The sequence below is a fragment of the Crassostrea angulata genome, chromosome 6 (assembly GCF_025612915.1).
Source record: "Crassostrea angulata isolate pt1a10 chromosome 6, ASM2561291v2, whole genome shotgun sequence".
NCBI lineage: Eukaryota > Metazoa > Mollusca > Bivalvia > Ostreida > Ostreidae > Magallana > Magallana angulata.
Window position 1 is genome coordinate 36,823,735 of NC_069116.1, and position 23,246 is coordinate 36,846,980.

A 23,246-nucleotide genomic window follows, 5' to 3' on the forward strand; every position below is an offset into this window, starting at 1 on the left:
ACACTGGAACATGTAAATATTATGTCTTAAAGGTTAACCTAGTAGGCGAGTACACACAAAGTAAACAACATCAGTTTACAATGGGGATGGCCAGCTGGACTATTCCATCATTTAAAAAGTTACATATGATCGCATTGAGGTATATTTTTCTCCTTTAAAATATAGATATATTTACATTGACCAGCTGATGAAGAAAAATGTACCTTAATATTGCGCTCGTATATTTTAAAGGCTTTCAAATATGGGAGATGTACGAGAGTCTACGGCGATTTGGCAATTTAGCAAAATCAATAACTTGGGTCAAGTATCGATGTACTGATTGAAATATGTGTACCAAAATAGTCCAATCCACACTTTGCGAAAGCTGTTTCCCTCTGCAGGGTCGATTCAAAGGTCAAAAAGGAAAAACCCAACTTTCCCCTTCTTTATGCAATCAAATATTTTGCGTCCTGTGATGAAATCTCTTTGAATTTGCTGTATCCCTTCGATGTGTGGGTTGCCTCATCATTGGGCAATCAAAATACACAACGGAAACAGATTTTAATGTCAAATGACAAAGTTAAAAACCTCCAGACTACAAAGGCTACTGTGAGAAATCTATGGATCTATTTATTAAATTTTCTCATCGATGCCTTTTTGCTAAAATGTTCTCAATATGAATTGCAAAACTATTAATTCTTGCGTTATCGAGAGTGCCACTATTAAAGCTAAACTTCAGATATCGTTTTAATATTTTTACTCTTTTATTTTGTTTTAAACAAATATTCATGAGGTGTATATGTTTAGAATTTTAAGGTCCAGAATGATTTCACCCGCAAGTATCCAGTTTTGTTGCTCTAAATTTTCACAGAAACTCTTAATCATTCAATTCGGGTGGGAATAAATGAATAAAGTGCGAGTCTGTCTGGTGAAATGCAGGACTCTGGGTATAATTAATTTATTTTTGCATTTAGTATACAGCTAGGAGAGATTGGGCAGTAATGGTATAAATATAAAAGTAGCCATCACAAGCAAAACACGTGCATACATCTAAGCCATTAGTCAGCTGTGTTACTTTTTACAATACTCGAACAATATTTTCTGAAATAATTGGGAAAAGTAATTGCATGATTGACCGGCCGTAATTGGTTCCCTTTGTCCTTCTATAAGGGCAACTGGAAATGTTTACATGTACTTTTGGTTATAAGGAAGTAAATAGATTGGCTTAGTTAGAATGTGTGAGCACTATTTGTAAAATCAATGCGTTGTCTGAAAGAAGTAGCCATATACTTGACATATTTCAATGATTTTCCTTTTGTCACGTCATCCTTATATTTCAGATACACTGTTATATTGTTCAACAATCTGCAGAAATTACGATTACGTGAAATCATTAAGATGAAAGGTTAAGACACTATGAGAACTTAAAAAACTCAAGGCTCTTAGATGGTAAAAAATTAATATTCTTCAAACATGTTTGAAGTCTCCGGAAAATTTGTATCGTTTCTATGAAATTCTGAAAACGACAACGCACACAAAGGAAATAGCATTCGACGAAACGCTCTCGTCTGTCTTTTTCCTCATTGCTATTATTTGAGGTCTTTTGTTGGCGCTGTCTTGCAGTGAGAGAAGTGAGTGACGGCTGTAATTACCTCGGCGCTCCATCCGCTCTCGCATTGACAGAAACGGAATCACTGTCAGTCCTTGTTCTCCATTGTTTCTATTAGAACACGTTTCGATGGAAATATTATCGCCCGTGGATCGATATTGTACCGAAAGTTGCACTTTCGTGGAACGTGAGGTGGGATTTTATAAAACGGACTTGTTTCTTTGGACTTGACATTACGGCTTCTAAAGACACCCTATATTATTATTTTACTTTTAAAACGAAACTTGTTCTCCGTACTACATTTGATTATTGACATTTTGCTCAACACCTTTGCATTTGTTTATACAAGTAATAATTTTTTTTCATTTTTAAAAATTGTTTTAATCTACAAAAAATATTTTTTTAAAATTATTTTTACATTGGTATAATTATAACGTTATTATATGTTGGAAAATAGAAAATGGAATTGTTTATTTTTTTATGAAAAAATGAAAAAGGAAAGGAAAAATTGTTTTCACAAACATTCTTCAGTCCTCGTTTTCTTTTCTTCTTTAATTTGAAAAGCATAAAATAAAATAAATAAATAAATAAATAATAATAATAAAAACAAAAACAAAAAACAACATCAACTTTCTGTGGGTATTCATGCAGGTATTAGGGTGATTTATAAGAACCTGCATTAGCGGTCCGGTTGAGTTGATATATACTATTATAGTCAATATTTTGAGTTTGGATGGTCGACTCGTGACTGATCTTCTCAAGTTAAGAATGAAATTATTCTTTCCTTAATAATAGTATATAGCTTCAAAAAAATTACATTTCTAAAAATTTAAGGTGGATCTGGTGAGTGATTTATTGCCAGCCTCCTTATAAGATCTAAGGTTTCCCAAAGGTGACATTTTTTCGGATAAAACATTTCCTTGCGAATTGTGTTTAATATAAGGTAAATACCATTTCCGGTGTGCATTTCCTTATACTTTTATTTTTTTTATAGTCAGCTGTTTGTATCATTCATCATGGTAACGTTCATTTTGACAGCCTTAGTTTAAAAAAAGTTACAGACAGTGGTATCCAACTATATATTTTGAAGCAAGATCGTCATGAAAAATCTTAATCTAACGAGAATTCTTTTAATAACGTTTGCATTGTTTATATTATTGTATTCGGTATGTGGTATGGACATTCCATCTATGGCAAGAAAGCTCTACAAGAAAGTAAGTGACGCACAAATAAAAAAGTCTTCAAGAGGATTTCCTCCATTTTCATGGCAAAAAGATAAAGGGCTGTTTGAAAGCCACGTCAAACTGTATTTCCATGGATCATTCAGTCAATTTATTCTACGCCAAGGATTTGAAATATATGACAACAACAACTTTGCCTCAGCCTGGATTACAATGGCTCTTCTAGAAATGCATAAGTTAGATGCAAATGAAACATATGTTCATGAGGATTTAATATTCAATGCAGTGCATGCTATAGGAAACTTTGCTGATAAAAACCGATTCAATTCCTCTGTTTGTACGTTTTGGCCTCAGGAGTTTAATGATTCAGTGAATGTATGGCAAAGCACTCCACAAAATTTGTTGAACTTTTTCGCACTTGTTGATGATATTCCATTGTCAACGATTCTAAAGTTTTTGCAGAAACTAGGCATAGTTGATACTGATGTGATCAAAACCATCCAGGAGTTATTGCGAGAAAAGTAAGAAAGCTTCTTTGTTATTTTGATAAAATACATGCTCATGTACATGAACCAGTACATGTATATACACAATGTGCACTACTGATTCATTAGAAACCATATATGGGTGTAACAGAAAGTTGACTAGAACACTGTTCTAGTTTGGTAAATTTGTTCGAAAGATTAAGAATTTTGGTTTGAATAGCTCCAGGGGCTGACAAATACATTTTTTAAGCACTTGCCCTAGGGCAAGTGGCAAGGCAAAATTTACTTGCCCTACTTCAATATTTACTAGCCCAACCAAATTCTTTTTTGTGATTAAAAATAACAATACACATACCGTACGCTGTTTTTGCCCCTCACTTTAAATTTTTCCACTTTTAATACGAGTATTCTTCATAAAATATATAGTTTTGATTCCACATCTCTTCCTCTTGGTTTTCTCGAGAGAGTGTGTTAAAAAATCAACACATAACATGTTGATATTTAGTTGGATTTGTTTTAAAGGTAAAAAACAAACATTTTATAAACAGTTTTGGGTGTTTTGATAATTTTTGTCACCTTAGGTGAATGTCCGATATTAATAGGTCACAAGCGGACACGTCTTCACGGCCATGATTTCATTTAGGGCACAGAGGTGTTAAAAATAAAGGTGAAATGAATCATTAGGAGTTGTATCTAATCATATTAAGCCTGATATTTTTATTTTAAAAAAGTTCTAGGCTATGATTATGATTAGTGAGTGATAACGGGCACACATCTATTTTTAACATCAGTTATGGCGACGTACATGGAGACGGTGAACACAGCTTAAAGAAGTCGAACATAGAATAAACAGCTCAAATTGATGTTAAATTGTCAAATTATAATCAAAACAGTTTTTGCAATTAAACACTTTAACAAAGATTAAATTAGTTTTAAACATTATGATAAACAAACACAAGAACAGTCGATCTGAAGAACAGTAGTTAGAATTTTATTTCATTATGATATAGCCTATGCTGCACCTGAAAAAAAAAAAACCCGTCAAAATCCTATTGTGGTGTATGATTTAAGTACCCTTAGATCGTAAAGAATTTTCTAGAAAAAAGTAAGTATTATGTTCAGCAAAATACGGTACTTTCATTTTCAGTACATATGCGAAAGTTTAAAAAGTCACTTGCCCACGGGCAAGTCCCTACCGATTTTTTACTTGCCCGATCGGAAAAACCACTTGCCCCGGGCGTCAGGGATGGGGTAATTGAAAAAAGTATTTGTAATTGAGTGTAATTAATTACATTTTTCAAAGTAATTGAAAGTAATTGGTAATTGAGTCTGTCTTCAATTACAAGTAATTGAATGTATTTAAATACATTCCAAAAATATTGTGTATTTTCAATTACTTTTCAATTACATCTCAATTACTTTTTTTCAAGTTTAAAATATAAAAAAGGTGTCTTATAATGATAAATAGATTTTATACATGTTTGGCATGGACTTTTGTTTATACAATAATTAAATGTTCCATAATGTTTCATATGTTTAAACAGCATGACACACTGCCCAGGGCAATAGTTAAAGATCTAGTTTTGTGGAGGTGTAAACTCCTCCAATACCCAAGAACCCCAATTGATTTTAGACTCAAGGGAATAAAAATATCTCATTCTTGTGAATTATAGAAATTATTATTTATATACTGATATGCTTTATTGCCGAAAGTTGTACTTTCTGCATAAACATAGTTTTAATATGTGAATAAAGATTAATTCACTATAGAGAAAATATTATTCAGAACCAAAAATGAACCCAATAGTACTTAATGAATTTAATGTGAAAGAAAATTTTCAAGAAATCAGATCTGAACTGAACTATACAACCTTTAAAAACATAACCGTACATATAGCCATGTATATCTTAATGTCCTTAATATATGTATATGTTCTCAAGATTTAAAAAATAAAACTAAACTAATTGAAATGTAATTAATTACATTTATCAAAGTAATTGAGAGTAATTAATTACATTTTTAAAAATCAATGTAATTGTAATTGCAAGTAATTGATAAAATTGTCAATGTATTTGAAAGTAATTAATTACTTTTCAAAGTAATTGACCCCATGCAACTCTGCCGGGCGTCGGGCAATCGGATTTGTCAGCCCCTGTAGCCCTGATGTTAAGCATCAGACAAGAAATATTGGAGTCCTTGGTTTTTGAATTTTGGTCGAGCTTTTCTAACTTTCCTATTTTCTGTTATTTAAAAAGAAAAAAAAAATATGCAGAAGTATGCACACAGTTTACAAAGGGAAATTTGCAAGGTTTGATATTGTATTTAAATCAGCCACATTTGTATCATTTACTTTTATTACCTAATCAAAGGGATTTTGTTGTTTTATTACAAATTAAATATTTGAGTCTATTTTGAACAGCCGGTCAATAGACTGCGATCTATTAGACCGCCGGTCAATAGACTTCGATCTATTGGACCGCCGGTCAATAGACTGCGATCTATTGGACCGGCAACGTATTTCAGAACGCGGGTATGTTAATGTTACATCCTTTCGATAGTTCTAAGGGAATGTATATTTCTTTACATAGACGCTGTTTTTAGTACTTGGTAAAACCAAATTTATGTTATCAAAATGGAGTATCAAATAAGCAACAGTTTTAAAGCCTCATATAACTTAAGGTAAAAGACTATTTAAAATCTAATGGGTTGAAGACTCCCCCTTCTTTGTGTAACTAATATTAAATTGAGATGTTCTAATGCATGCAACAGGTTTTGTGCATGTAAAAGATGAAAAAAAATCTTAGTATATTGCATAATGGCACGCAAACCATTTACAATATGCAAATTGTAAACCCCGAAAACCAAAAAAGGAATTAGGTAATAAAACAATTATTTAATGCTTGAACAGTCAATAGACCAGAATTTTTTCCCTTGGTGCAGGGAACAGCTCAGTATGATCTATTGCCCTCGGCCGTTGGCCTCGGGCAATAGATCATACTGAGCTGTTCCCTGCACCTCGGGAAAAATATTCTGGTCTATTGACTGCTCAAGCATTAAATAATTGTATAATATTACAGAAATGAAATACATATGTATTTAACATTAAAATATTTTGCGCTCTCTCTCTCTCTCTCTCTCTCTCTCTCTCTCTCTCTCTCTCTCTCTCTCTCTCTCTCTCTCTCTCTCTCCACATGAAGCAGAGAGTCAAAAATGTGATTAGGCCTTTTTTCTGCCCTCTTAATAATTTATTTTATGTTCATGACATACAGAAATTTTGCTCTCTTATATGTACATTTTGTAAAATAAGATCATCATCAGTTAATCATATACATATTTTCATAATGACATAGATCAGATTATTTATTATTATATACTTGAATAATATACATGTATGTTTTAATCCATTGACATAAGCAAATTTCTAAAGTTCTATTCATAGCTTTGATTTTGGGTGCATAAATTAACACTTAATCCTGCATATAGACATTTGTGGTCAATTGTCATATCATTAACATTTTTCCTACTTGATGAACATTTGATCTTGTAGGTGAATTAAGCTCAACAACAATATTCCAAAAATTTGGTGTTAAATGAATGTTGATGAAACCACAGTATATGAAACATTTACATATACCATAATGATTATGATAATGTATGAGCAGATCCACAATACACATACATTTATTTTAAACCATGCTTTAAAGTTAGAACTAAACTGAAAAGTTTTTTTGCTTTAATCATCACTTAGTCTGTTGAATATTTTATTAATTTCAATGTGTTTGTTCAAGATTTTTCGTGTCTTTCAGGGATACTTATATCAAAGCTTTCCACATTCCTGCTGATTTTGATGATACATTTGTGAACATAGGTTTAGGTTCACTACTAAAGGAGAACTCAAAGTCTTTCCCAAAGTCTTACAAGTCTTGGACAAAAAGAAATTCCAATTTAAACTCAGCTTTTTCAGCTCTAAAGAAGTATGCTTACAGGTAGGTACAGTAAAACACGGTTATAACGAAGTCCCAGGGACGGCCAATTTAACTTCGTTATAAGCGTAATTTGTTATATCCGTCAAGTTTACAAGATGAAATAGAGACTTGGGGAATGAAATTCACTTCGCTGTAAGCGTCAATTCATTATAAGCGTGTTCGCTATAACCGTGTTTTACTGTATATGTCTCATTACTTTTTTGTATGTAGATTTTGTATGATTCATATGTTAATGATGCATCAGTGCTACAAAAATTGTATGATGCATTTATTAAATTATTTTATGATAATATAAGTGTCACTAAAATATTCTGTAGATTTCTAATTAAACGCGAGGAATTAATATCCACTTTAAATCGCGAGGAGCACCCTTTTAAAAATTTTAAAATCTTGCCATTATTTTTTAGAGTTTGGAACAATAAGAAATAAAGATAAAAGTTTTGCGTTCGCAATTTTATATTCTTGCGATTTGATACAAAATAGCGGGATCGCGGAATTGAGTACAATATATCTTACATACAAATTTTTTTGTTTACTAGACCAATGTCAGCTGACAGGAACACTAATACAGTAGACCCAAGGACATACTTCTACTTACGAGAATTCCTGGAAAAATCCAAATCTGCAGGAGAGACTATTGTTCTTATTCCAACCTGGGTATAATTCTTCTTTTTATGTAAAAACAACTACACTACCATTATTATTTGTGGGTTGTTGACCTGCATTGAATAGAATTGTGGCGCTTGAGTAGCTAGGGTTGCTATAGTGTTGAATTGACCAATGTTTAATATTGGTCATTGTAACTTGAAATGCAGACAATAATCCCTAACAAAATTTGAATATTTAATTACCAGTAACTTTATTTATGTAACTGATATAACAACTTATTCAAAATAATTTGCAAAAATAAATTTAGGTATAAATAGAAAGTGTTCTAACATGTATTTACACACAGTTTAAGTCCAAAAATTCATAAGAGTTGCTGTAATAAACATAATACATGTACCCAATAATGAAGTCCAGATGTAAGCATAATGCAATGTTTGAATGCAAGTCTGAAAAAACCACAACATTTTCTGACTATATAACACTAAAACAGATTTTTGTTAAAAAAAGTCATTTATGTAAACCACATTTTATACTTTTACACTGAGTTTTGTTTAAATAATATTTGTAATTTATAATAGGAAATTATAGTTTTCTAGGACAATGTATGGTAATGTATTTGTTCCAGTTTCAAATCTCGCCATAGCTTTGAAAATAAGCATTATGCTCTGTACAAATATATATCATTATACATGTACGTAAAAACAAAAATTTTAAATATGCAGGTTCAGAATTTAGATGAATCTAGGAAAGACTATTACAAGGGAAATGTGATGCCATTTAATGTTAATAATGTGGATGTCACAGTGGCAGCCAATGGTATCTATGGAATAACCAATGGTGTTTTATCAGGCCTATTGCCAGGCTCCATGTTGGAGGATCTTGATATTCAGGTAGGATATCTAAAAAATGATTACATGTACAATTAATAAGAATACACACATGTTATTGTACAATTTCAAATTAAGATGATTAACAAGTTTAACACTAATTCCAAAATTGCATTGTTGGAAACCATGGACAATCTTGCTAATATTGCCCTCTCTCCCTGGGCCAACTTGTTATATTTATTATATTAAAAATATGAATAACCAAGAGGAGCCTTCACGCTTTCCCAAAGGAAATCTAACCAATCACGTTATTGCTTGTGCATACATCGGTAAACATTGGTATGTTTTTGTAATATAAATATGATCATTGTTTTACACCTCCCAAGATTCGCTGTAGCTCTGCATTTGCATTAGTGGATTGAGAATATGGAATATTTCTGGAAATTAGAAGTCTGTTCAATGACTTGGCCTGCTTTGTTAAGGATACCTTATACAAGACTGGCCATGAGTTCCCAATGATGCAACAACATGGAAAAGTTGTGATGTTGTTCATAGTTGGTTGAATAAGTGTACCATACTTGATAAGTATTTCAGATATATCACAGACATCTGAATATTCTACATTTTTTTTCAATACACTTGAGTGACTCAGGTGACCTACTGCCATTGGTCTTTGTCACTGTGAGTCTTTCATTAACAATTTTACAGTTTTGACTTCTTCTTGAAAACCACAAGGCCAATTGTTACCATTTTTGGTTTTAAGCATCTCAAAGGTAACTTGAATTTTGAGTTTTAATAATTTATGAAAAAATAGAACTTGTTGAACTTAGTCATTTTTGGCAAAATATTACAGATAGAGTACCCCATTTCTCTGTATAAGTAGTGTTTGTTAATTCAGGGTTGACAAATGGATTAGGATTTACACAAAACAAAGCCTGGTCTGCTGTCACAGCTTTTTTCTTGTTTTCATATTTGTACTCAAACTCATAGTTCAAACTCACAGTGCTCTGCTGAGTAAAACTCTAAAAACCGAGGTTACATGAGTTTTGAAGTATGTTCTCAACTGAGTACTATTTAGAGTATGCCCCAAAAACTGGAAGAGGAAATCTTTCAACTCTTGAGTAAGAAAGAGCACATTTTAAACTACCCTGGCAAGTCGGCAAGCTGTACATGCATTAAAAAATTCAAATTAAATACCTGGTTATGATGTCCATGATGCCCTCTACTTAACTCGTGAAATACATGACCCCTGGGTCAGGGGTTCAGGCCCTTGGGCAAAGTAAATATGGCCATATGGTGAAAATGTATTTAGTCTTAGAAAATCTTCTTCTCTACGTCTACAGCAGGGGGAAGTAAACTGAATGCATAGTTTTAATCTCCATGTAACCCTTTACCAAAATTGTGAAATTCATTACTCCTGGGTCAGGCCATATAGGGCACTGAGTAGAATCTCCAACATGGCCATATAGTGAAAATGTATAAAATTTTGTAATATTTTCCTATGATTTTCACAGTCATTGGAGATAAGCCAAATGAATTGATATTTTGTCCATAATGTTCTTTCCTTAAGTTGCGAAATGTATGCCCATGGGGCATGAGTTCAAGCTTATTATTATTGGGGGGGGGGGGGTAGGTTGGTGGTGTAGATGTGTGTGTGTGTGTGTGACAAATATGGCTATATGGTTGAAAAATTTTTTGGTCACTTTAGTCACTAGGGTATTAATCTGACTTTTATTACACTGTTATAAAATTATGTTTGCAAACATAAAATTTATGATGTAAATGGTGGTTACTCGCAGAGACATCTTGGATTAGGGTTTAGACATCAAAATGCTTAAAATGCAGACATGAGACTGTGACAAGTCCATTTATGGGCTATGGTAATCAGGTGACTGTAAGGCCTATGGGCCTATTATTTCTTATCTCAGATATTTCTAAGAGAAATAAATAGATAGAAAACGGTTTTAAAAAATGGTTATAATATGCTGTTATATAATATTTATTTTAAAGAAAATATGTCATTACTATTTAGATATGATTTTGTTTTCTGCACTGTTTTCCTCATGATTTCAATTTGTTTGCAGCAAATTTACCTGAACACTTCAGCTTTGATTGCTCATGAAATCAAGACAAATTTAACCAATAGAAAAGATCTGGCGTTGACCTATTACCCCTCAGAGTATGAGTTTTACTGGTTTGTTTCGAGGACGTTTAGTAAACTACAGGAACACTCCCAGCATCAACGGTTACATCCAGTAAGTTCTATACAGGTCTTGTAGGTATAGTAGCTATATGAAATAATTTTTGTATTTCATATATTTTTGCTTTACCACAAACGTTAACCACATTTAATGTATATTTTCTCAGCTTCATTGTATTTCTTAAGCAAACCGATTGTGATTCACAGATCTGTAGAAACTGACAGAACTGAAATCTACATGATCCAGTTCTAAACAGTTTATCGATTGATCCTTACCTTCAGCAAACATTAAAAATCACATACTGCATGTAATAATCATGTTGATGACAAGCTCAAATTTTCATATAGATATAAATGTTGATATTTCATGAAGTTGGGTACAGTTGAGGTGGCGGCTGCATGGTCAACAAATTGCCCATCAGACCTGCCCTAGAGTTTTAAACATGTTACTTTTCATCATAGACTATTATGTTGCGTTCCCGTTATCACGATTCGCGGCGCGATTAAAATCGTGGTCTAAATCGTAGATTCAAAATAGTTAGCGTAGATTAAAGGTGGTTATCTCACTAGATCTTTATGTTTGCCGCGACAATCGTGTTGTTAAAATTTTGTTACGATAATTTTTTTTCTACACGCATAATTGTCTCTCCCTGAGAATAAAACTAAACATTTGAGCAGATAATACTATGAGCTATTGTGTCATTATTCCTGTTGTGTAAAAAAAAAATTAAAGGTTTGTTTTCAAAATTTCATCACGTGCTGATGAGCATTGTTATGAATTATAGAAGGCTGTAAATAATATCATCATTTTCATTTTTAATTGATTAAGATAGCATTTTTGTTATATTTTTTTAATTTAAGTTAAATACATGTTATGATTTCAGTGACATAGTACAATTTTCTTACTTTTTTTTCCAAAGAATTATTTTATGCTGCAGATCCATTATTTAATGAGTGCACAGGTCCACTCCACTTCCGGTGCGAGTGATTGCATAGAGGAGTTGATTAAAAAAACAACTTCAATAGAGGAAAGAAAACCTGAAAAATGAAACCGCTTAAAAACTGAATACACCTATTTAAAATTTTGCAAATGTTAGGATTTTGTTTGTGTACATTGTTTTTTTTTTTTAATCTCATGCTTTTTTAAAAATACTTATGAGTGTCTTGTCATTTAACACAATTCAACCAGTTGCAAATTCTAACAAAAAGTTTAGTTCCAGCTTAGACAAACAATCATGATCAATTGCTAACCCAAGTGTAATAACCCCTCTGTATTTGATAGCATATAACCGCTAGACGACCGACGATTCTTTAGTCAGCATAACGATTTCGCTTAATATATACCGCTTTTGAAAACATCAAGCATTTTCAATATTGTATAATATTTTTTTAAGTTAAAGTATATTCAAATGAACCCAATTTACGCAATCACCACGTTAAAAGAATCTAAATAATCTTACACGACATCATTAAAATATTCAGGTTTTGTTAGGGAAAATAATTAGAAAACGATATTAAAAATGAATATTTGACTGTTTGAACCACTATAAACTCTAAACCAAAGAAAGCCGATTAAAACTATATTCTACAGGTATTGTAGTACATGTTTATATTAGATTAATTTTAATTAAACGTAGTCTTCGTACTGAAAAAAAGACAAATATCTCGATGAGTGACTTTTCTAATACTATCATCTATCATCTAGCCACATATATCAAAGTACCGAAAGCGCCAGGCCAGCCTTTTTGCTATTAACCTTTTTATCAAGTGTCAACTGACTAATTCAAGTTCGGATAAAAATTCGATTGCGTCTGTGTTCATTGGATTTCTGGGAAGAAATTAGGCATTCCGTGTTAAGAAAACTCGCCAGTTTCTAAATAAGTCAAACTGCGCATCAGACTCTCCCTGGGAATCGTCTGTAGCATTTTACACGTACTCTATTTACATTTACATTCATTTAAATTTGCTGAAAGTTATCACGGTTCAGAATATCAGCTGTTTTTATACACAGAGTTCTACATCATTTATCGATGGTGCCCTGAATTTTTGACGAATCAGTGGTTACAGACACAATGCATTTTAAAATCAGTACCAGGGTTGCGAGAATCATTTTACAACAGGTACCTGTATCTATTTTTGGTAACGTGTTCTTTCCTCTCGAACACGGTTGTAGGCAAAAAATGGGAAAAGGCGTTATTACATTTACCTCTTTTGATTTAAAATAAACGTTCTAACACGGTGTTTAATAAATCTTCGAATTGATAGTTTATTTGGATGACTAGAAAACTTTTCTGTTGGCATATGGACGGAAGGAGATTCGGCCCATTTTTGCAACCAACCGTTCTACGTTTTGCTGACAGTTATGAACATAGTAGCATATTGTATTTACATATACATGTATACCTTGAAATCAATTTTTAAAGTAAAACAGACAATTAATCTTGTTCCCTTACAGTTACAGGGTAGTTCCATTAAGCAGATTTACCGATTAATGTATTTTTCTCTGTGTTTGCAGGTAATGAAGCAGGTCCACGGTATTCTTGGAGAGGCTCTTTGCGGTCAGATGACCTCCTCACTTCTGCAGTCCTACAAGACCGACGAGGAAGGTTTTGCTTTCTATGACGACTTTCTGGGAGACGGCGATATGTCATCTCTAAATAAAACAATAGTATGTAAAGAAAACAATTGATACATGAATTTAAATGTAAGTGGAAATAAGTCCCTTCAGTTGGCCGATGCAGTCAAGTAGAAACGTCGTAATTTCTTGTCAAAAACCACAATGGTATAACTCTGCCACTCCTGCATTTGAGTTACAACTTAATGGAAACCGATAAGATTTACGTCACTTGTTGCATATGATGACGACACTACTTAAAAAGCTCCTCTTTCTGACAAAAGTGTAAGCACCGAATTAGGTGACACCATATGATGATGTGATTTATCTTCTTCTTATAGCTTTTAGAAACCATAACATAGTTTTTAGCTGGATAATCTACATTTTTATATTGATGTTATTTAGGAAAGAGGTGAAGATAGAATATTCACTACGTCTATGGCGGTGAATGCCTTGATGACAACTTGGACCATCTATGACCCTGCCAAAAGACAGCTGACATGGGTTAAAGGTAATGGAGGAAACCCAATTGTGAAGTAAAGTCTGTAAAATCTCTTAACTTGTGGTATTACATAAAATTAAACTGCACAAGAAAAAATTGACATCAGTTTATTTGTAAACGCATGAGTGATATTTAAATTTAGATGTTCCAGTAAAGGTGGTGGATGTGGTTAAGAGAGGTGTTAGTTGGATATATAGAAACGTTTTGTCTGGAAGATTTCGTCCTTGGAATGCTTTCTTCTCAGGATCAGTCAAAAGTTTTGTAAGTATACATTTGATTTTTCTTTATATAAAATGTTCTACCTAAAAGACTGAAAAATATGCAGAATATTATAAAAAAAAAATTAACAAAATGCAAATTTTTAATGTAATTGAATGGTAATAATAACAAGTAAACGGAATTATGATTCGCAGTTTGAATAGTTTTGCGCTACTTTATTTATCATTGTACATTGCTGTTGTTTTTTTCAAAGTCAGTTTGAAAAAGAAAAATATCAGACAGACAAAATAATGAATTGAAAAAAATGTCGGTTGACTCGTTCCTAAAGAAATGAAATTATTTTCTTAATTTTGTATAACATGTACCTTAGGTCTCACTTACTACACGTAGTTATTTTTTTAATTGAATCAAAATATTCTTTTTGATTTAAAGTATGACAATGGCATGCATTTTTGTTTGATAAAATAGCATGTCATTTATCTTGTAATTCTTCTTATCAGAATTCTATGCCTTGGTGGTATCCATCAAACAGGAAAGAATATCTGAACGGAACTTCGTTCAGTGACGAGTCCCAAATACCAAATTCGGATACAATTATTGCAATGGAAGGAGTGGAATCGCCGGAGTGGTACAGAAAGCAGCTCTATCGGAAACATTTTGGTTTTAATGTTCCAAAAGTATTTCATGGGTATAACGCCGAAAGAGGACCTTTTCCTTTTTGGAACTCAGATCCCTACACATACGTGTCCGCCATGTTGTCTTTAGTTAAATTTGATAGCATATCTTCATAATCGTAAAGTTTGTATGAAGAAAAAAACACCAAAAGTGTACATAAATGAATTTCGATAAGCCTGTATGTATTAATTTGTGAATAGGCTGGCACGTGAATTTAAATCTAGATTCACTTCAGACGCTCTCCATCTTGTTATATTGGCAAAGGAAAACTTACACTTGGTCAGTGGACAGCTTATTCGCCGCATCTATAGTGAAACCAAGCGTGCCGATCTATTGGTAATATTCAGAAGTAATAAATACCTGTACAATCTCTCTCTGCAACGTTTGCTTGCCAACATTTTTAACACGCAATGTTGAATGGAAAAGCAGCACAAGTGATGTGACTTTGGCGATTGTTTTGAGGTTTTCTTTGCAGGTAGTTTGCAGCAGCAAACAAATTTACCGACATCATCATCTTCTACAATGCCAGATATCTTAATTACCCAAATGATACATAGCTTAGTAAAGTTGAACTTTTGAAGAACTGTGATCTCTTAAGGGTAATTGGAATGCAGTGGATAAAAATTTGATATGAGGCATCTATCTTTTTAACTTTATATGATGCCAGCTTGTCTTTAAGCAACGACTAGGTAATCATTGCATGTACCACAAACTATGAACACGACAAGTCTTTCGCTGAAGTAGGCCTTCTCTTGCTTCATAGAATGATATCTCTGTATGATGAACTATATCTTACCATTGCAAACCTTCTTGTCATTGATGCTGGCTAGTCTACAGTGTTTTTAATCCGAATCAAATGTTATAGAATCATACGTCGTTTTATGCGAAGTTCCGCATTTCTCAAATTAGCAGCGGTGGATTAGTTCACTATTTTATAGCACGCTAATTCTTGTTACTGCTCTTTGCATAATCTATAAAATGAGATTATTTAAACTTCATATTTTTTGGCTTCAACAAATCATCTTGGATCGATTACGAAAAGAACAAAAGGCGGATTCAAGATCAAAAAATCCAAACGTGAACCCATTTCGCAGATATGGCTGATTTTTTTTGTGGTTTTATGATATTGCTCATGAAGTGACTAGTTCAGTAGTTCAATAGTGAGTAATTTTTGCGTTGAAGCTTAATACCTACGTGGTCTGAAATATATATATATATATATATATATATATATATATATATATATATATCCGCGTCTTTAATTGATAAACTCTGAAAAATTAGTAGGCAGCTGCCAACTATGTATTCTTTTACAAGCACAAAAGCATCATCTTGAACTCCTCTTTGAAAGTATCATCGTATAAATTGATTAGTTATGTATTAATTGTGGCTATTGTTATCTAGCTAAAAATTCCTATATTTCGTCCGTCATCAACCATTAATAATTTATGCAATAATCAACTTTTTTCTGAATATACATATCCGGATCAATCACTGCTGGAGACTTATGTCTAGGTGAGACATAACGTGAATTTTGAAACGTATGATTTGACATGATTTCTCATGTACATAATAAAGATGGGAGGGTAGAGCCGTTGTAAAGGGGCATGGTCACGATTTTGATCAAATTCTATTTTTATGTTTTTATTATTTACAATGCTTTAGAAATGCATTTCTAATAATCAAATAAAATGAGAGAATTATTCGTAGAGTTATTAGCAAGACACAGTGTTCACAATTCTTTGTCATGTAAACAAGGCTCGTGCCCTGTTTTTGTTTACAAAGGTTCAATATACCAGTAAAATATCTTTCCCAGCCTATTTGTCTATCTTTTTATTTATTTAAAGAATAAATACACAGTTTCTAATGTTTAACACATTCGTTTTAGGTTTAAAATTGAATTTTTTACTTCAACGTTCAAAATGTAAACAAACGCTTTGTTTACATAGCGAAGAATGTCAAGCTCTGTTACTCGTTTATAACTCAACAAATGACACTCAAATTTCGGTTGCCTATTAAAAATGCCTTTCTGAAGCATTGCAAATATTAAAATCGGAAAAATAATTTTGACCAATATCGTGACCATGTCCCTTTACCAAAAGCTTGGGATTTTGGTAGGATGTTACTTTATATCTAGTTTGCTCACCAAAACAAGCTGTCCACTTTTGATATACACAGACTGTCAACTAGGGATGTTTTTTTCCTCCAAGAACTGCTTTGTTGTGGGATATGGACTCTATTTCAACTAAGATATATAGCTCTGGATATAGTCAGACAAGTGTCATTGCGTTTAATGTTTTCATATCTATTAATCAATGGCTGGGCAGTTTGCCACGAGTTGACCCTACCTTCATAAAATCGGAGTTTTTCACGTACTGTGCAAAGTCTAAGTCAAAGGGTGTGCAGTGACCTTGCATGAAGTTTGTAGGTCAAGTGTCAAGGTCGTATCAAACCACGCAAAAATCCTTTTTCCAGAGCATATAATTTATACTCTCCACATAGTCCTATTTGGTTCATACTTCAAATAAATAGTTTTTAAGTTCTTTTTAAAACGGGTCTACCTTAAATATTTAGTTGTATATACTGTATTATTGCCAAAATATTATAAAGCTTGTTTTTACTATTACAAGTACATGTATCATAATTGATGCGAAATATTTTTGTATTGATGTATATGTATTGTTGACAATGAAGACCAGTGATTTTTTTTTATTTATTGAGTTATTGATATTCTTTTTTTTCCATATTATCTTTACTTAAGCATTGAATGCTTATTTTTGGATATTGTGGGTCCTATAATACACCAGACCATTGTTTATTGTTTATCAGTTGTTGTTTATTTGTATTTTCTTTTGTATCATTACTTTAAAGCCATTTTATATCCGCTTTTTATAAGTGATATTAATAATTGATGGAACAGCCATAAATCGTTTATGTTATTCAATTAGTAAGCTTTCGCGGCTAAAAATATAAAGTGCCATTGACTTTGTTTGGAAAACTCTTTTTTGAGATCGAAAAGATATGATTTAACGATTATTTTTCAAAAGTAGATATCAAAATGGTTATGGAAGTTTTATCTAATTATGCTAAATAAATTTATTCAAAACAAATGATGATGTTCACTTGTGCTCGCCGTGTATGTTATTGAAAATTGAACGTCACAGATTTCCAATGCTAAAATAAGGGGATTCTAAATATAAACCGAATGTAAATAGTTTACAACAACTTGGTGGTTGTTTGTAGCGTTCTGTAGTGTGTTTACAACTATGAATGAGAAATGTAGAAACTGTACTATCTATACAGACCCAGGTGTTCATTTACATTTGTAGGTATTGCTTTATGTATTTTTTTTATTTTGGACCCCGCTTTGCGATCAGTCTGTCCGTCTATTTGTCCGTCGCCATCACTTGTCCGGTGCATATTTTCTCTCCCCTCCCTCCCCTATATCACTCTTGTTGATACTTCATTTACCTATTGAGTAAATAATACGCAGTGACCTTAAACCATGTTTTCATTTTTTAGACCATATCCAGACATAAGTAAAATCCTTACCCTGACCAGATATCAGATTATTCTATTCTCATAGCCCAATCTGGCTCTTATTACAACCACAGGATGCCCGTGGATGAACAATGTGCAGTGACATTGAACAAAAATTCAAGGTCAAACGTCAGGTTATATCAGGTCATATCAGACAGGTAAGCAAAATCCTGTCTGGACTAATATATATATACATGTATTCTCTTTCCTTGGTCCTACCTGGTTATATTTAAATAAATAGTGTCTGTCAGAAACAGGTTTACATTGACTTTGAACAATGTTAAATTATAAGGTCATAGCAAATCTATTCGGAATCTAGTTTGGAACCGTTATTTCATTCTTCTTGTTCAAACCTTACCAAAAGACTGATTGAATTGAATGGGTTTTCAATAATCTTGAATTTGTTCAGTTGAATGGCAAGGTCAAGGTCACAGACTTTTGTATAAATCCTTGTTGTGACCTTTTTTTTTCTGTTTGCTCTTCTTACCGTTTATTCAACACATAAACTGCTTGTTAGATAAGAATATCCAGTGATCGTGATCTTGATTTCTAATTCAGAGGTTATATGTCAAAGTAATGCCCTTGAATAACTTTTTTCTCAATTTTCAAACTTTTTATCACAATATGATGTCAAGGAATTTTTTTTCCAGTAAGGAGTTCTGATTTGACAAAAAGCTCGTTTTTTATATATGTATTGATGTATTCAAAACAAAATTCATTTCTAGTACATTTAATCATATGCATATCGAACTCTCGGATCTGATTTTGTTGGATTAATCAGTAAATTTGTTGTTTCAATTCCGTCCAAACATTGACTGCCAGTAAAAACGTTGCATACATAGACTTCATTTTTTATGTCATTATCCATGGCCAAATTATGCTACATATAGTTGTCTATTTTATATCGAAATACAATGTACAATACCAGTACAGCGTAAAAAAGTCAGCCATGGTATCTTAAGGGGGAATATCACACTATTTTTAAGCTAAATCACAGTGTCCTGTATGAATACTGATGTACTCCAATTCTTTAATTATTTGATATCATTTTGAAGTATTAGTTTTTAGAAAAAGAATGAAAAAATAGGTCGCACATGGCTAAAAATTTTCTGATGATAAAAGCCTAAAATATCAAAATAAACATAATTGAGATATGCAAATCAATAAATGTCTGTCTCAAGCTCCTGTTTCCTTCATCTTTTGTCGATTTTCTGTAGAAAATAAAATACATTTAGGCCTATACCAGTGAAGAAAAGTTTAAAAAACACTTATTAAAACTAATTTTAAAAAAGATCAAAAATGGTAACTTCATTTAGAATTTGTTCATTGTATGTCGATTTTGGCCTCTCAAATTTTCATCTCCTCTAGAATCACTAGGCTAATTTTTACCAATTTGATACAATTTGAAAGCATTTTTGGTGTAAACAATTCTTTGTTTAAATGAAGGGCTATATCTTCTGTTAAAGCGAAATAATTCACATATATTAAAAATTAATCGACAGTTTTTAAAAGTATTCTCAAAATCCACTCGTTGTAAATTCAAGTTTGTTTAAATCATGATCCCTGGTGGTAGGGTGGGGTCACAATGTGGATATTGAATGTTTCACTAGAATTAAGGTCAGACGACACGTTCCTCAATTTTATATAACATTTTTACAGGTTTGGTTTACAGTTAATGGTTTACTACTACTCTGACAAGCTTTCTTGCAAAAAATTAGGATGCAATTTCCTATATAATCTTCTTGAAAATATACTTGAATTGCTGATATAAAAATGAATAATACAGCACAGCGAAATTCACTATATTGGACCGCGTTTTGAACTCACAACCTCTAGAACCTACGCTCCTGTCAGAGAGCGGCCACGGCTCTAACCACTCGGCCATCTAAGCATATATCTATATACAAGTAAATTTAAATCATTAAGGTCTTCCGTTTCCAACGGAAGACCTTATAGTTTTCGTACGATTTCTTATTATTATTATTAAGGTCTTCCGTTCCCAACGGAAGACCTTATTGTTTTCGTACTGTTTCTTATTATTATTTATTATTATTATTATTTTTTTCCAAATTTTGTGCACGCGATTTCTCGGAATCTATTCGACCGATCTCAAATATTTTTTCACAGTTGTTAGGGCTTGATCTAAACTTAATACATTTTTCTTAATTTTTTCGTAGTCACTTCCGGTACCGAATTGTCGGCCATTTTGTAATTTTTGACGACCAATTTTGTGCAGCTATAAACTCGGAAACCATTAGAGATATGAATATCAAATTTTCAGGATAAGTAGACGATAGTTTGGAGTTGTGCAGCATGTAGTTGTTTAATGCCTGTTGCGCCATTTCTTGGAGCTCGCCTGGGCGCGAAAATTGGGCACGAATTTTCTTTCAAAATTTTCACACGTTTTGATTTATATCTTTTTATCAGTTGATATTTTGTTAAGACATATATAACAAAAGAGGTAAAGAATCAAAAGTTCTTTCCAACAAAATCAAAAATAAGGGGCTGGCCCCTTTATTTAGGGGCTAAAATACTCGTAAACTCTATTACAAATAACTTAAAAAAAACGATAAAGATTTTGTAATGTATTATAGAAGCAAAGTTGTTGATCGTACCAATATCTATTAGAAAAAATTATTACCACGCCCATTTATTACGTAATTAGGGATTTTTAGGGGCCAAAATACTTAAACTTTGACGCAATATAACTAGAGAAGTAGAAATATTTTGTTAGACATCATAGAAGAAAAAATGTTTGAATTAATAATTTAAATTGATTCAATTTATCAAAACACGAATTTCTGTCCCCATTAAGGATCTAGAGGGCTGGCCCCTAAAATATTCAAACATTTGTATCTCAAAAATGATCAACAATTTTAAATACGTGTAAGAACAAAAATTGTTAGTATTCTTAAGACCTTTTCAAAGAAATCAAGAAAAAGGGGCTGGCCCCTTTAATCAGGGGCCAGGGCACTCTTAAACTCTATTACAAATAACTTAAAAGTGATAAAGATTTTGTAATGCTTTATAGAAGCAAATTTGTTTATTGTATCAATATCTATTAGAAAAAACCATTGCCACGCCCATTTATTACGTAATTAGGGATTTTTAGGGGCCAAATTACTTAAACTTTGACGTAAAATAACTAAAGAAGTATACATATTTTGTTAAACATCATAGAAGAGAAAATATTTGAATAAATGATTTAAATTGATTCCACTTATCAAAACTCGAGTTTCTGTCCCCATTAAGGATCTAGAGGGCTGGCCCCTAAAATATTCAATCATTTGTATCTCAAAAATGATCAACAATTTTAGATGGATGTAAGAACAAAAAATGTTAGTATTGATGAGACCTTTCATATAAAATCAAGAAAAAGGGGCTGGCCCCTTACATTAGGGGCCAATAGACTCCAAAACTCTATTACTCATACCTTAAAAACGATAAAGATTTTGTAATGCATTATAGAAGCGAAGTTGTTGATTGTATCAATATCTATTAGAAAAAACCATTGCCACGCCCATTTATTACGTAATTAGGGATTTTTAGGGGCCAAAGTACTTAAACTTTGACGAAAAATAACTAGAGAAGTATAAATATTTTGTAAGACATCATAGAAGAGAAAATGTTTGAATTTATGATTTATTCTTTTGTATCTCAAAAATGATCAACAATTTTAGATGGATGTAAGAACAAAAAATGTTAGTATTGATGAGACCTTTCATATAAAATCAAGAAAAAGGGGCTGGCCCCTTATATTAGGGGCCAATAGACTCCTAAACTCTATTACTCATACCTTAAAAATGATCAAGATTTTGTAATGCATTATAGAATCAAAGTTGTTGATCGCAGCAATATCAGTTTGTAAAACTCATTTCCAAACACATTGATGACGTAATTAAACATTTTAGGGGACTAAAATCTTAAATCTTTAATGTGCTGTATGTTAAAAAGCAAAACTCTTTGTTAAGCATTTTAAAGGATATTGAAAATCGTATACATTATCTAAAAGGAAGTGGTTGTGGGAGAATTTTGAAATTTCATTGATATTTTAATCGAATCGTTTAAAAAATTGAACGGAAGACCTACTCGTTACTCGTAACGAGATCGTATCTAGTTAAGGTCTTCCGTTTCCAACGGAAGACCTTATAGTTTTCGTACTGTTTCTTATTAAGGTCTTCCGTTTCCAACGGAAGACCTTATTGTTTTCGTACTGTTTATTATTATTTTTTTTTTCCAAATTTTGTGCACGCGATTTCTCGAAAACTGCTCAACCGATCTGAACAATTTTTTCACAGATGATGGGAAATTATCTGAATTTTATATGTTTTTGAATTTTTTGTCGTCGTCACTTCCGGTTCGGATTAACGGTCGATTTTGAAATTTTTTACGACCAATTTTGTGCAGAGTTGATCTCAGAAACTATAAGAGATATGACTTTGAAATTTTCAGGATAGGTAGAGCATGGTTTGAAGTTGTGCACTATTTAGTTGTTTTGCACCAGTGGCGCTATTCCTTGGAGCTCGCTTAGGCACAAAAATGGGGTACAGATTTCGAATCAAAATTTCCATATGTTTTGATCAGTATCTTTTTATCAGTTGATATTTTGAAAAGACATATAGAACAAAAGTAGTAGAGAATCAAAAGTTATATCCAATAAAATCAAGAAAAAGGGGCTGGCCCCTTTAATTAGGGACCAAGAGACTCGTAAATTCTATTACGAATAACTTGAAAACGATAAATATTTTGTTATGCATTATAAAAATCAAAGTTGTTGATCTCTACATTATCGGTTTGAAAGAGTCATCGTCAGGCCCAT

General features: G+C 32.3%; 1 protein-coding gene across 1 annotated transcript; it reads left to right on the forward strand.

Moving 5' to 3' along the window:
* Nucleotides 1–2,580: 2,580 nt before the first annotated feature.
* On the forward strand, nt 2,581–16,104 carry LOC128189512 (uncharacterized). Its single transcript, XM_052861148.1, has 9 exons — nt 2,581–3,290; nt 7,062–7,241; nt 7,781–7,898; nt 8,573–8,740; nt 10,762–10,932; nt 13,393–13,545; nt 13,897–14,002; nt 14,136–14,254; nt 14,713–16,104. The coding sequence occupies exons 1-9, from the start codon at nt 2,689–2,691 to the stop codon at nt 15,001–15,003; spliced, it is 1,908 nt and encodes a 635-aa protein (XP_052717108.1). The 5' UTR covers nt 2,581–2,688; the 3' UTR covers nt 15,004–16,104.
* The last annotated feature ends 7,142 nt before the right edge of the window (nt 16,105–23,246 follow it).